Below are 13,722 nucleotides of genomic sequence, written 5' to 3'. Positions count from 1 at the left end.
AAAATCACAGAAATATTAACATTCCAATGAGAAAACAAACTTCACAAAACAAAGTGATCTCTTAGTTTGGGTAATGACAGAATTTCAGCCAATTCATAGGGATTTTACAAATTAAAAAAAAAAAAAAAAAAAAACAATGTAAAGATTTTATTTTACCTATATGGTTCACCAACCCTTTTTGAGAGATCATGCTATGTGTATTAGACTATATTACCAGGTGTGTACTACCTAAGTGAACGTAATATTTCCAAAGTCCTGCAACTTATTGCACTATTTAAAGTGATTTTAATCTTAATGAGCGCTCCTTTCACAATCAGCAACAAGTGTTAAACTTATCCATAGATACTGACTTTCTCAAATTTATCTAGAAAAATAATTCATATGTGAATTTTAGCATAGGTTCAGTAAGACTGCCAATTCCTTATTAATAGGAAAAAAAAAAGTTTTATTAGGCAGTAGTCTGTGCTTCCAGTGTCAGATACTTATGGGTATAGTACTTATACATTAAAGCAGTAACAGGGAAAATCACCAAAGGACTTTATTATGCATTATAATCAAGGTTTCAGCTTTTGAATACTCGTACAAAGTGATCCTGTTACTTCACTTCTCATGAATTTCAGACAGATATATTGGGATCAGAAGTTTTGAAAAGGGTCAAGAATGCTTATATTTCATTGACATATACAGAAGCATTGAAAAATAGTACTTTTTTTGAGAACTGTTCATACTTTTTAAAAAACTAATTTCATAAATTTATACACATATGATTTACAAGACATCTGCAGTACACTGTTTTGAAAATTGGGAGTTCTTTGCATCAAAACTCTTTCTGAGTATGTAAAGTAGCTACATATTTCTGTATTATAACGAAGTTCTTTGATGCTGCCATTTAAGGTCTTTGGAATGGTAGACACATAGTTACATATGGTTCAGGTGGTGAAGAGTAATTCTTTAGATGAGATGCCTAAGCTTTAGGTAGCTCTTGCTGTCCAAGTAAAAGCAGCTGTAACCCTTGTTTTCATCCACAGTCTTTGAACACACAGTTTTCAGATCAGTCTGTGAAATTGCTATAGGATTCTATGTTACAGCATAGGAGTCAGAGAACGTATGAAGATGCAATGATTTAATCACAGTAACACTGCACTCCAAGTAAACACCTTAGTGTAGCATTACTTAAATCTCTAGGCCAATTTATACCAGAACACTGCAAGACTTCCATTCTGATCTCCTACAGATGGAGTCTGAATATTACTTAGTTCAAAGGTATAGTGAATTTCAGCAGTTTCTGGCATCATACTTTTTATGTAAGGGAAACTTTGAAAGATAAGAGTTTTTGTAAACATGAACTTACTATTTTGCTTACTATCCATGCAAACATGGGGAAAAAGGAAGAAAGGGATAATACATTATGAGTGACTTCATACGGAGGGAAGTATTTTCTGTCCTGTGCTGAACTATTTTGATATAATTAACAAGTTAATGTCTTTCAGCTTTTTAGTACTGTTTAGAACTTTGATCTGGGATAACTGCAGTGTAAAACCACCTGTTTCTTGTATCCCAGATTCCTTGTCTCAAAACACAGATGACGATATATAAGTTCTATTACTGATCCACCCAAGGCAAGTTTAATATATTGATCTTTACTCAAATGACTGATCCATGTACTTTTGCAACATGAATAATTGGTTTCATTAAAATATCCACATTTGTGACCTCTCTATGCAGTGAAAATAAGACACAAAGCATGCTTTAAATTAAAAAAAAAAAAAAAGCACTTTTTTCATCTCTTAAAAATTACTACCTCAACCTTCTTTAATCCTAAAAATATACCTTTAGAGCTATACATCTTTATTATGTCTAGAAATGGTGAGCTATAGTGAGGCAACATTTGCCTGACCTAGGGTTCTATTAAGGCATTGTTCATGTACAAGATCCAGATACCCTTATGTACATTGTTTAAGTGAATTAAATACATTTATGCTTACTGAATTCCTTTCTCACCTAGAAAAACCAATTTCTTTCAAACAGAAAATATTTCCCAAAGAGACTGAAAGAACTGTAATGAACTAACAGCTAATACCACATTATATGTTATGATATTAGATCACTGTTTCACAGATAACCAAAAAAACTCTTCCAAGTTCAAGCTCAAGAGGATTTATGAGGAACAGCAAGTTATTCTAAGGCTTAAGACTAAAAAATATCATGAGTGGCTGTGACAGAGGCAGATAAAGTACCAGCTACCATAATCGGAAGAATCAGAACCATTACATGATGAATGATCCCATTGTGTATTGATGCTTCTGGAAATGTTGGTATACATATATATAATTATATATATATATATATTTATATATATGATCACAATATAAATACTTCATGTTTTTTATGTTTTTTTTTTAAATAATAATAATAACAAAGCTGTACCAGTAGTAGTCATTCACATCCACTTTTCAGAAATATAAATGAGAAATCACACGTGTAATGCTCAGTCGTAATATAGATTGCTAATCATATTTAGCACTGGAATTCTTATACTATTAAATGAAAATTAGCACCCTATTGAACTAAATAGTAAAATCCCAGTGATTTCAATGGAGCCAAGATTTTACTCTTAGTCATAGCACAAATTACTTGTGTGTTTTATGTCCAGAATAATTACTTTCCATAGAGCACAAATGAGGAAACATTACTCATATAATCACAGAGCCTGTCAAAGAAAAATAAATAAATAAATATACTGTAGCTCAGCATATTCCTGAATGAGATCAGAATCTGGACTGTATGGCTTGGACCATTTCTTTCTCCAAATCTAAATAAGATCCAGCATCACAAGGTTGTTTTGGGAAAAGTCACAAATAATGAAGAAATAATTCCCACAAGCATATTGGTTCGAAGGAGCCAAAGCATTAATAATATGTAAGTCTCCTCTCCTACTTGTACATCATTGGAAAATATATACTTGTCAGTAAAGTTATCCATTTGCTTTGTTTCATTCTCATGTTCAAGTTCTGCATGTTTCAGCAACAGAGGTCCACAACTGGAAGTTGTTTCAACTTCTTACTTCTTGAAATATTGATAGAGTGTTTATTGGGACTTTGGAGAAGTTGCTCATGATATTGTGCATATTTGGAAGCTGACCCATATCTGCTTTCACAGCTTTGACAGAAGAGCAGAACCAGGGGACAAGGATGGGTGGGGGAAGGAAGCATTGCCAGGAAGTATAATTCTGAAATGCTGAGTTCTTCTTTGGGCAGCCTTCTTTTAGGGATGGACTTGTTATAGTTGCTGGTTATCTGGATGGTGGGGGTAAAGTATGCAACCATACACACTAAAAATATAATAAAGACATGAGCTTTTTGTTCATAGGAAGAACATTCCCTCATTCCATAAAAAGGGATCTCTTCATTCCATAAAGAGAGAGCAGTGCCTCAGAGGAGGCTAAATTAAGGCAAAGTTTCCCCACTTCTAAGCAATAATGAATCATTTTAAAAAATGCCCTGCTCCGGTAATTTCTCATCTGAGTGGGGTTTTCCACTCAAGTTATCTAGACCCTTCACAGTAATGATATCTGCTTGATAGGAAAAGGGCCTGAGAAGTTTTTATATCTTCTTCATATATGTCTACATGTATTCACACACACACGCACTCACGTGTATATGTACCCACACAAACATGCCCTCACACAGAGTTATAAATATATATATGTACATATGCAAAGAGACAAGACTGAAAACCATGTCAAATGTGGAGTATTACCCACTTTTCAGAACCATTTATACTACTATCTACACAATACATATTGAAACTCAACTTTAAGATGTTTTATTTTTATGTACATTTTTTTGTTTGTTTGTTTGTTTTTTGTCTGGAAATAAAATATCTAAATACAGACAGATTGTAATGTTGTATATGTATAGCTTTCAACAATACTTTAGCTGAATAAATGCTTTGTACATAGTTCTGTCTTTTAATGGAGTTTACAGCTACATTGATAAAATGGATTCCTCATTTCCTTGATTGTTTTTAACCAATAACAAGCAGAGAGACAATTACAAGTTAATATTAATAAGCAGCTCAAATAACACTGGTTAAATTATGTACAATACAAACCATTCATACAAATGAAGACTAGGATATTGAATTTGTTACAATATTTTATAATAAAGATAAGACAGCCACTTATAACTTACATGTTCTCCTCCAGGCATCTTCCTTCCTAGTGATCAGTTGAAGGGTTTTAAAACAGCTTAGCTTGCCTAAACTCAACCAGGTTTAAAGAATCAGAGCATAAAGAGTCAGAGAAACATGAAACCAGAATGTCTGCCCACATGTAAATTCCAAATGTTTGCCCATCTTTACTAGTAACAGGCTCGTTCCATGGAAAAAGAGCCACCTAACGCCACCTCGAATGTGCCTACTGTATGCTGGAAAAAAGTCACGATGTTTTGTTGTGTTCATATAATAAGGAATACTGAACGCTAGACACACATTTCTCCCATTTTAACAAGTATTTACTCCTACAGTATTATTTACCAGTACAGCTACTCCAAGCAGTAGAATGTGTGAGTGGGGATTATTGGTTGGCATGTATTCAAAGGACTATCAAAGAGATTTCCATAACAGTCTGTGTTAGAAACCATTCTCTGTCTAGTTAATCCATTTTACTTGATGATAGGTTATCTTGAAACCTTAGATATCAGACAATGAAATCTCCCTTAACAGGAATCTCAATAGATGTGAGCTGAAAAGAGTGTGTGTCTCTGTGTACGTGTATGGTTTTATTTTAAATCCATAGTGATTTACAACTAGATTGATACATGGAGCTGACTGGGTAAAAATTACATTAGATTGTTTTCCACTAACATATTTGCAGCCATTTGACATCAGCAGCAGCAGGTAGACACATTCCAGGCAATAGATGTGGCCTTCCTCCTTGAGGTTACAGCCCTGTCATATGACCTTTTTTATTCCTCAGGCTTCAGTCTCAGATACGTGTTCATCCTCACCCTGAAGGGAAGTAGGGTGTGTCACTGTGGTAGTTGTAATCAGGACACACCTTCTGTACTAGTTTATAATCTGTACTATAAAAGGAAATGTAAATACAGATTACTTTAAAGGGCTTGGAGCAGAGCCATGACACATGGCTCTGGGTCTGCTCCTGATAACAGGTTTTTGAAGGGTCATAGTTGCAGAGTGTGTTCTTGGTAGCCTTGTCAACCTTTTCGTACTCAATTCGACAGTTAAAGGACTTGGAATCTTTGGCATCAATCACTGTCTGTTGTGCCAAGTCAAATTCCACTATTTTTGTAGGGGGCACTAGGCTCACAGATACATTCCCTTGACCAGTGGAGTTATGCCTGAAGTAAACGCTAAACGTCCCATTGCCATGGTCAACAATTTTCCCTGTTATTAACAGATTTAGCTTCACAGTCTTGATGTTGGAATGAAAATCGCCCCAGCCAAACATTTTCTTAAATTTCCCAGTCTTGACAATGGGCCGTCTCTTTGCTCTGGGCCGAGGCTCTTGCAGGTCTGTGGAGTTCCTCAGCCAGTCCCAGAGATCTTGCTCAGAATAAGTTTCTGGGGCATCATATCGCAGGTCCAAATCTGTATCATTTTCCTTTCCACGAAAAGTCTGTGACAGCAGTCGGCTGATGGACAAGTCTTTGTTACTTTCTGTCCATATGTGCTTTAGTGTGGATTTGGAGCTTCCTGATTTTAGAAGTTCTGTTTTTCCTCCGTTTGTTAAATTTGCACAGGTAACCTGAAAAATAATGAAGAGAAGAAGAAAGAAAGGATATGTTGAGATATGTAATACAAAATCCATCATTTCCACATGATACAATGAGCAAATTTCAAAATCATAAGAATTTATGGGGGGGAAATAATTATATTCTCTGTACTCGGGTAAAACAAAACATAAATGTCTCTTATCCACTTCTTTCCAAGTAGTTATTATTTAATTCTTTTTTGGCAATCTTTTACACTGGTCTTCAGAATTAATTCTGACCATTCATTTAATTCTTCAGCCTGTAAGTCACCTCTGTTATGATGCCTTTAAGTGATGAGTAAGTAATGAAATACTGCAAAAACTAAGATACACAGCCATGTCATCCTCCACTGTGTATGGGGCTTTCACTGGCCACTTCTCATCTCAGAGTGAAGTACTCTTGCTTGAATGTTCTCTCTGCATAGTGGATGTGTTTTCCACCATCAGAGGCAAATCCATTTTTCTTTGCTGCCCCTGGAGTTCACTGTCAAGGTCCTGTCTTGCTGGTGCCAACTTGACCATGTTCAGAGTCCATGTTATTATAAAACAAGTAATAGCAATATAATTTTCCTCCTTTTATAAGAACACATTGGTCTGTAGCCTTGACTGGGACCTTCAGTAACAACTGAAGAATAAATAATGGGATGAAAGTTTTAATGAGTTGCTTTGACAGCAATAAACATACTGTAAGTTTTACCTCAATTAATGCAAGAGGAGTCACACTCATGCTCCTTTACAGATTAACTACTGATTTGCCTTGTCTGTATCTAGTATGACATGTATTTCTCCTTCCTCACTCGACTTCTTTCTTCACACCTTCCTCCCCAAACCAGTGGTCTCTGCAAGACAGAGAGCCATTTGCATATTTTCAAGAAAAATATGGCCACCTATCTGAGAGTAGTAATAAAAAGAAATCTTAAAAATCACATTTTTATTTTGAGAGAGAGAGAGAGAGAGAGAGAGAGAGAAAAAACCCTGCACCGAGATCCTAAAAATCATAAACCTCAGAGACTGTTTTTCACAGAATTCAGTGTCAGAACAATTTTACCTCATTTATTTTCTATTTGCCTTGTTTGTGTGGAAAACAGAGAACAGATGCAGCTTTACACCTGTCTGACGCAGCACTGATGGAGAGCTCTGATGGAAGGTAGAAGGGATAGCTAGAATTGGCTGGGGACGGCAGGTTGACAGGAAGAAACCTACAAACTTTTCCCTTAAAAACACACAAGACATGCTGCCACATTTTTTAATATTTGAACTGGTCTGAAGAAGCCATTGAGTTTCTTATTTCCCTTTCCATGGCTACATAGCACATTCTGAAAATGTTTGCTTTATGACTCTTGTGTTCTGGCACTGAGTTACACGCTTCTTTCATATCTTCAGTTATATCTTTCTCTTCACTTAAAAATGAATTAGGTGTATTCCCAATCCAAGAAACACAATGGAAAACAGCTAGTATTTAAATTATTTAAGCCATGGCCCCTTCTTACTGGTACAACTGCAAGTATATGTCACAGAGGTTATCTATTACATGGCCTTTTCATTTCTTAACAATCATGGAATTGAAGCATATTTTCAACACTCTTTCAAGGTCAGTTGAAGGCATACACATAAAATCAGTTTAAGCTTTCTCAACACCCTAATCAGATACGAGGTATGCCTCCAAACTTTTACAGTAAACAAGTAGGTAAACAATTCTGTCACATCCCTTACTATACCTCCTCAGTGCACTTCAGGTTGAGGGGACAGTAACAATAATAGATAAAATATGGGTTTTCTATAAGATCTCGCCAAAGGGATGACTTTCTCCTCCTTTGTACTGAAGGAAGGATAAACATACTCTAGAATTTTGATAGACAGTTTGTAGATGCATTTTAGCATCAACACAGTGAGCCAGGAGAGAAGCTGTAATGAAATGCACTGATTGTGTGATGGTTAATGAAGCAGCAATGAAGATGTCACAGGGAGAGAGAAAGAGACTCAGAATGTAATTTTGCAGTGGCATATGGGGAAGGAGTGCAAAATAAGAGGAGAAATGTGGTTAAAAGAAAAAATGTGCCTCTCTAGTAAGAATCTGTCAACCTGGTACGAGTCTAGCAGTTAGCTAGCAGAGCTAATATACCTGCAATCTGTAGGTAGGACACAGATTGCTAGCCACTGTATATTTCTTTCCTTAGAGCTTGCTTTTCCTTTGTTTTGCTTTCTGCATCCAAGGATTTACATTTCATAGGATTATACTACAAGTTCCATGTAACAAGATGTAACAGTATAAAAACTACTTAAAAAGAAGGTCTGCTTTTTTCAGCTGTGTAAAACTAAATGCTGAGGAAAAGAAGTATTTTCTGAAAGAGTTGCTGACTGATCCAATATATTTGTGTTCTTGAAAGGCAGTATATTTGATGGAAATGGATGATTCAAATCCCATGCATGCTGTACTGCTTCATACCTGACCTAACAAATACAATTGATTGTTACTGTCATTGATTTTGTAATACCTAAAAGGCTTCTGGTCATGCAGTTAGCCCTGAGACCTCTACGATTTTCAGTGTGGGTAACTGTCTGCTTCCATGATTAAAGGCCTGAACCTGCCCTCCCTAGTCAAGTGTGTATGTAAGCACTGGAAAAAAACAGCCCATGAGGGTTAATAAAAAAGCTCTAGAATTCATTGCTCTTCACTAACATTTTCCAGCCAACTGCATTTTCATATACTGTTAGTCTACTATGTACTATAGAAAGTAGCTATATGTATCCTCAGAGACTTGCACACCCAATAATACAGAGCATTGCTGCGTAATAGAATTTCTGCAAATGCAGCAGTTATTTTCACATGAACTAATCTACGATTTTCTTCTCTCTCTCTTCTTTCCAACCATAAGTCGGCAATAATACAAGAAAGATTGTACAGATCCATGAGATTTTGCACTTACTCATACAAAAAACAGCTTAGACCCATTTTAGCAAGGCATGAAAAAAAGTGTTGATTGAAAATGTCTGATAGAGTTGAAACACTGAGCATCCAAAATTCTATGGTGGCTTTTGTGTTCTTCTTTGAGTATACATGTATATAATTCAGAAACATGCAGCTGCTCCCTTACCAACTAATTCACCGTAACAAGAGTTGTCTTCTCTTCCAAAGCCAACTGTCACTCCCAAACTGAAATGCCTTGCCCTGGATTATTTACCTTCTTTACAATAACAGTTCACTGGAATTGTTCAAGTCTATACAGGATTGGGATGAGTATGGGTATTTTTCTCTATATTTAGATTATATAAATTTATGGAGTTGACAAGTAACACATTTCACTGTACAAAAATAAGTGCTATTTCAGTTTCTGTTGGTTGAAGTGTTCGGGGTCCAGACTTTTACAATGTATATGGAACTTTCTATGGTAGTCTCCCAGTCTTCATTGGTAGCTTTAAGATTTATTCTGATGAAGTAACAATGATAAAATACACATGAACGTTGAAAAATTTAGCCCAGTACAGTGCAATATATCAATGTTGTAAAAGGGCTGAGGAGGGGTATTTCCTATGCCAGCATACCTAGAAGTGAGTGATTATGATGTCAGCAGTGTACATATAGAACAAGAGTAAAGACAAAAAAATATGGGAATACTTGGCCAATACTACAGATGTCACTGGAAAAGCACTCACTAAGACTAGGAGACTGACCTTTTGTTCCAGTCTTGTATTTTTAATGGAAAGTACAAATTTCCACTGCCTAGTAACGCTTACTGATCTCAAAAAAAAAAGGCACAGGAAACTGATCGCCTGGTAACTTTTTCAATGAATGACAAATTGCTATCCCATTCTTCTTGTGTTTCTAGGCAAAAGCAAAGACACTGGGCACAATATACCAAAGCATCAGTAAAAAAAAAAAAAAAAGAAAAAAAAAAAAAAATTGATCCATAATTTAGTTTTTGTCCCATTAAAATAGAATATTCCATTCATTCTGTATCCTCCTTTTTGAGGCTGAAGAAATTTTCATGATGAACTTTAGCTTCATTAGATGTGTTTTAACGAATATGTGTAGCTCATTTAGGACTTCCTAAAGGATAGGTAGTTGTCTCAAAAAGCTTGATGTTCTCTTTCAAGACTAAACTCTGAATGTTTAGTCAGGTCAAATTTAAATATTTGAAACAGAGAAAACAAAGTTGGAAAGTCATATCAGGAAGCCATCAAGGTCTCAAGTGGTGATTTAGTCCCTCTTCTCATCCGAGGTTAAAATATACCATAGCTGTATTAACATTAATTTAAGACTGATAAATCTGAGATTAAAAAAAATAATAATAATTCAAAGAGGTACAGAATGCCACTTGATTTCTCACTCTTTTTATTCTAGCTCTATTACAGTTCATTACCTATAATTACAGTATTGGCTTAGAAATTATGTATTTATTCCTCTGAATGTATGACTACTTGAGGGCAAATGAAAATGTAAACAAACAATCTAATACTCAAGGTAGAAAATCTCTCTCTTCAGGTAAATAACTAATCAAAACCAAGATCATTTTTGCTGGCATAGCACTGTAAGAATTTGGCATCACTGTGTTTGTATGTGCTCTGTATACAAGAATTTGGAATTTTCTTTCTTCTGTCAGATATCTCTGCATTGATAGAACAGTACTGATGTACATAGCTGTAAGCTGGACGATTATCAAGGCAGGATGGCACTCAGAATTTTTTTGCTGAATCTAGTTTTCCTACTTTAATCTTGTTTTATCCTGTTTCTTCCTGTTAGGTGGAGGAAAATCTGGACCTAGTTTACTACACTGCTTTGACCAATTTTTATTCCTATACTTGTGTACATACCATACAAAGTCACTAGTGGCATGGATCTATTTTATCTAATGAATAATTTCCAGATAAGTCAAAGCCAATATTCTACAGATATTTGACCATTCACATAGAAACTGAGAATTAATTTTGATAGAGAAATGTTTGTAACAGAGGGAAATAAAACACAGTGATGGACTTGCAGCTGTTACAAATGATTACAAAAATGATATGTGAGAAAGGGAGGACGAAAGCAGAATACCACACACAGTACTACTTCATATAAACAGAACTCTCTGTTTCTAACTTTCAATTCTTTTTGCTATATGACCAGCAGAGAATAAGCATGTGGACTGGTTGATCAAAATGTGCAAACTCAAATGAATCTGACAAAAGGGGCAGTATGTCTTAATTTACTGTGTCAAAAGAGAACACAGAAATGACTATGCAGGATCAGACCAAAAAGTCATTTAGAAGTGTTCTGCCTCCAAAAACAGCAATGAGAAGCCTCAAGAAGAGCAAGAACAGGTCAAACATATGATAGTCCCTTAGATTCTCCCCAGCTACCAAATATTTTTAGTTTCCTCAGCTATATATTATTTCTCTGTTTTCTTTTTCAGTAACTTTCAGTAGTCCTTTTCTGCACTTTCATGGTAATTTTGAGTAGATTTACCCGAGTTTTCAGAAAAGCTTGCTTCGTGCTATTTCAATTCTGCATATTTCTTGTTTTACTTTTGATATATTCTGTTTGTTTCAAATGACTCTTGCTAGAAAGAAAACATGGCTACCTGACCACAGCTCTTTCACACAACAGAGGTTATGCAGGACCAGAAGCTGATATAAATTCACCTAATGACAGCTGATATAAATTCAGTGAAATTTAATACCATTAAATTTGAGTGCCCGTATCAGTTGATGTCTGATTTGGATCTGACATACAAATAATCAGAGGGTAGTTAGAAAATTCATACCCACAGAAAGATGAGGGCACTAATAAACCAGTGGAGACACTTCTTTATTTGGGGATATTATAATTCTTAAAATATGTTAATCATTAAGTATTAAGATATTGCAATGGGTTGTTCTGCAAAAGAAAAATACTTAAAATAAATTACAGCTTTACAGTGCTCTTTTACACAATGCAAGTTATCTGTTGTAAATAAGTCTGAAAACTAATAAATTTCAAATAATTTTCAATAAATGTAAAGGTGAAGGAACACCTTCAGTGGTTGGTTTCCAATAAGAATACCTCAGAACCGTGATTTTGTTTTAGTTTCATTTCCTCTCCCTTGCATTCATGTTGACTATAGTCACTGCCACAAGCTCTGCGAATGTTAAGAAACAGACTGAAGAAAGGAAGTGGCAGACTGCCACCATAGTTTACAAAAGTCTCAGAACATATTCTGTACTAGCCCAGTTCATGATCTAGAGTGGGAATCATCTCACTTACCACCTCACTTGTATGGAATTTAGGTGGTAGGTACAAGGTATTCTTCTGGGCTTATTGCACAACTAATACAGAGAGAGACACAGAATGAACTACATCATCTACCTCAATTAGCTATTGATGGACCCTCAAGGATTGAATAAATGTCCATCATCTTGTATGCCTCAGGGTATGCAAGAAAACACTGACCTACAGGTCATATTACTTATGAGTTTGCCATGGAGAGAACACAAAGGCTGCAGGCTGGAAGAAGGTCAATGATTGCTCTGTCAGTACCCTTTATGAAATGCTCTAGTCATGTCCAAGTCCACTGCTCCCTATACCATTAAGGAGGGAGGCTAGTGCTATGCTACTTGTACAGCAAGGTGTGCAGGCTTAGAATCATAGAATTATTTACATAGATTTTTTTTTTACATAGATTTACATAGATTACATAGATTACATAGATATTTACATAGAAACATAGAATCATTAATGTTGGAAAAGACCTCACAGATCATCTGGTACAACTGTCCCCCTACTAACAATATTACCCACTAAAACACATCCCTAAGTACCACATCTAACCTTTCCTTAAACATGCCCAAAGACCGTGACTCCGCCACCTCCCTGGGCAACCCATTCCAGTGTTTAATTACTTTTTCTGAGAAGAAATTTCTCATAATTTCCAACCTGAACCTCCCCTGGTGCAACTTGAGTCCATTCCCTCTTGTTCTATTGATAGTTACCTGTGAGAAGAGGCCAACGCCCAGCTCCCCACAGCTTCCTTTCAGGTAGAATCATGGAATCAGAATCATAGAATGGTTTGGGTTGGAAGGGACTTTAAAGATCATCTAGTTCTGAGCCCCCTGTCATGGGCAGGGATGTCACTCACTAGATCAGGCTGCCCAAAGTTCCATCCAACTTGGCCTTAAACACTTTCCATATTCCAATTGAATGTTTGCTAGTATTGTTCCTCCTTTTAGATACAAAAAATTTCCTATACAGAAGTTCCATTTTGGAGGGAGTATAGCTATGTATTATTCTGTTATCTTTGGGGTTTTATTTGACAATACAAATAATTTTCACTGGTGTTTAAGTCTAAAACATAACTCTCCTTGTGTCTTTTTTGTAGACTAGTGACTAGAACAAATGTTTTATACACAGGATTTTTAAAAGTGTTTGGTGATTTAAAGACACAGATTGGCACCTGAAATCCATCAGACAGACTGTGATTATGAAAACATTTCTTCTAACAGCAGTGCCCTAACACATTTTTCTCTTTCTCCTTTCTCTCTGCTTTGCTTCGGCAGTGCTGTCCTCTCAGCTGTGGCAGCACAGCTCATTGTATACTCTTTGTAATGACTTTCTGTTTCCTTTCACAAAATTCCAGAGTGGAAATCAAACTTGAAGTTAAACATTAAGGATTTTCTAAGTGGATGGAGAAACCTGGACACGTTGAACCAGGAACCAAATCCACAGAGTCACAACAGGAAGCCATTAGATATCAGCCCTAAGAAATGTTCTTCCCTTTTTCTGGAAAGCAGAGGTGAATACAGGCACTGCTGTCACTCTTGTCTTTCAGAGATGAGATCTCACTCTTTTTCTTTAAAAATGTAGCTCCCAGAGGAAAAAAATAAAATAAATAAATGCCATTGTCAATTTAAGAGCTTGAGAACACCAGAGTCAAACCAAAAGTCCATCTTGTCTTGTACCATGTATCCAACATTGGTCAAAAGGTGATTTT

General features: G+C 35.8%; 1 protein-coding gene across 7 annotated transcripts in view; it reads right to left on the bottom strand.

The window, feature by feature from the left end:
• Positions 1-424: 424 nt before the first annotated feature.
• The window catches only part of NXPH1 (neurexophilin 1), a 182,331-nt gene continuing 169,033 nt past the window's right edge, over positions 425-13,722 (bottom strand). For 6 of the 7 annotated variants that reach the window (XM_080579989.1, XM_080579992.1, XM_080579994.1 and 3 more), the window contains one exon: positions 425-5,767. In XM_080579989.1, coding sequence (XP_080436115.1) covers positions 5,006-5,767 — 762 coding nt within the window. In that variant the 3' untranslated portion in view covers positions 425-5,005. Of the gene's footprint in view, positions 5,768-6,470; positions 6,613-13,722 lie in introns of all 7 variants that reach the window. The other variant, XM_080579995.1, reaches the window with a different exon arrangement.

Source organism: Anser brachyrhynchus (genome assembly GCF_964034855.1).
Source record: "Anser brachyrhynchus genome assembly, chromosome: 2".
In the NCBI taxonomy this organism is placed as follows: Eukaryota; Metazoa; Chordata; class Aves; order Anseriformes; family Anatidae; genus Anser; species Anser brachyrhynchus.
The sequence above is the reverse complement of the archived record's forward strand: the minus strand, read 5'-3'. Positions and strand labels throughout refer to the sequence as shown.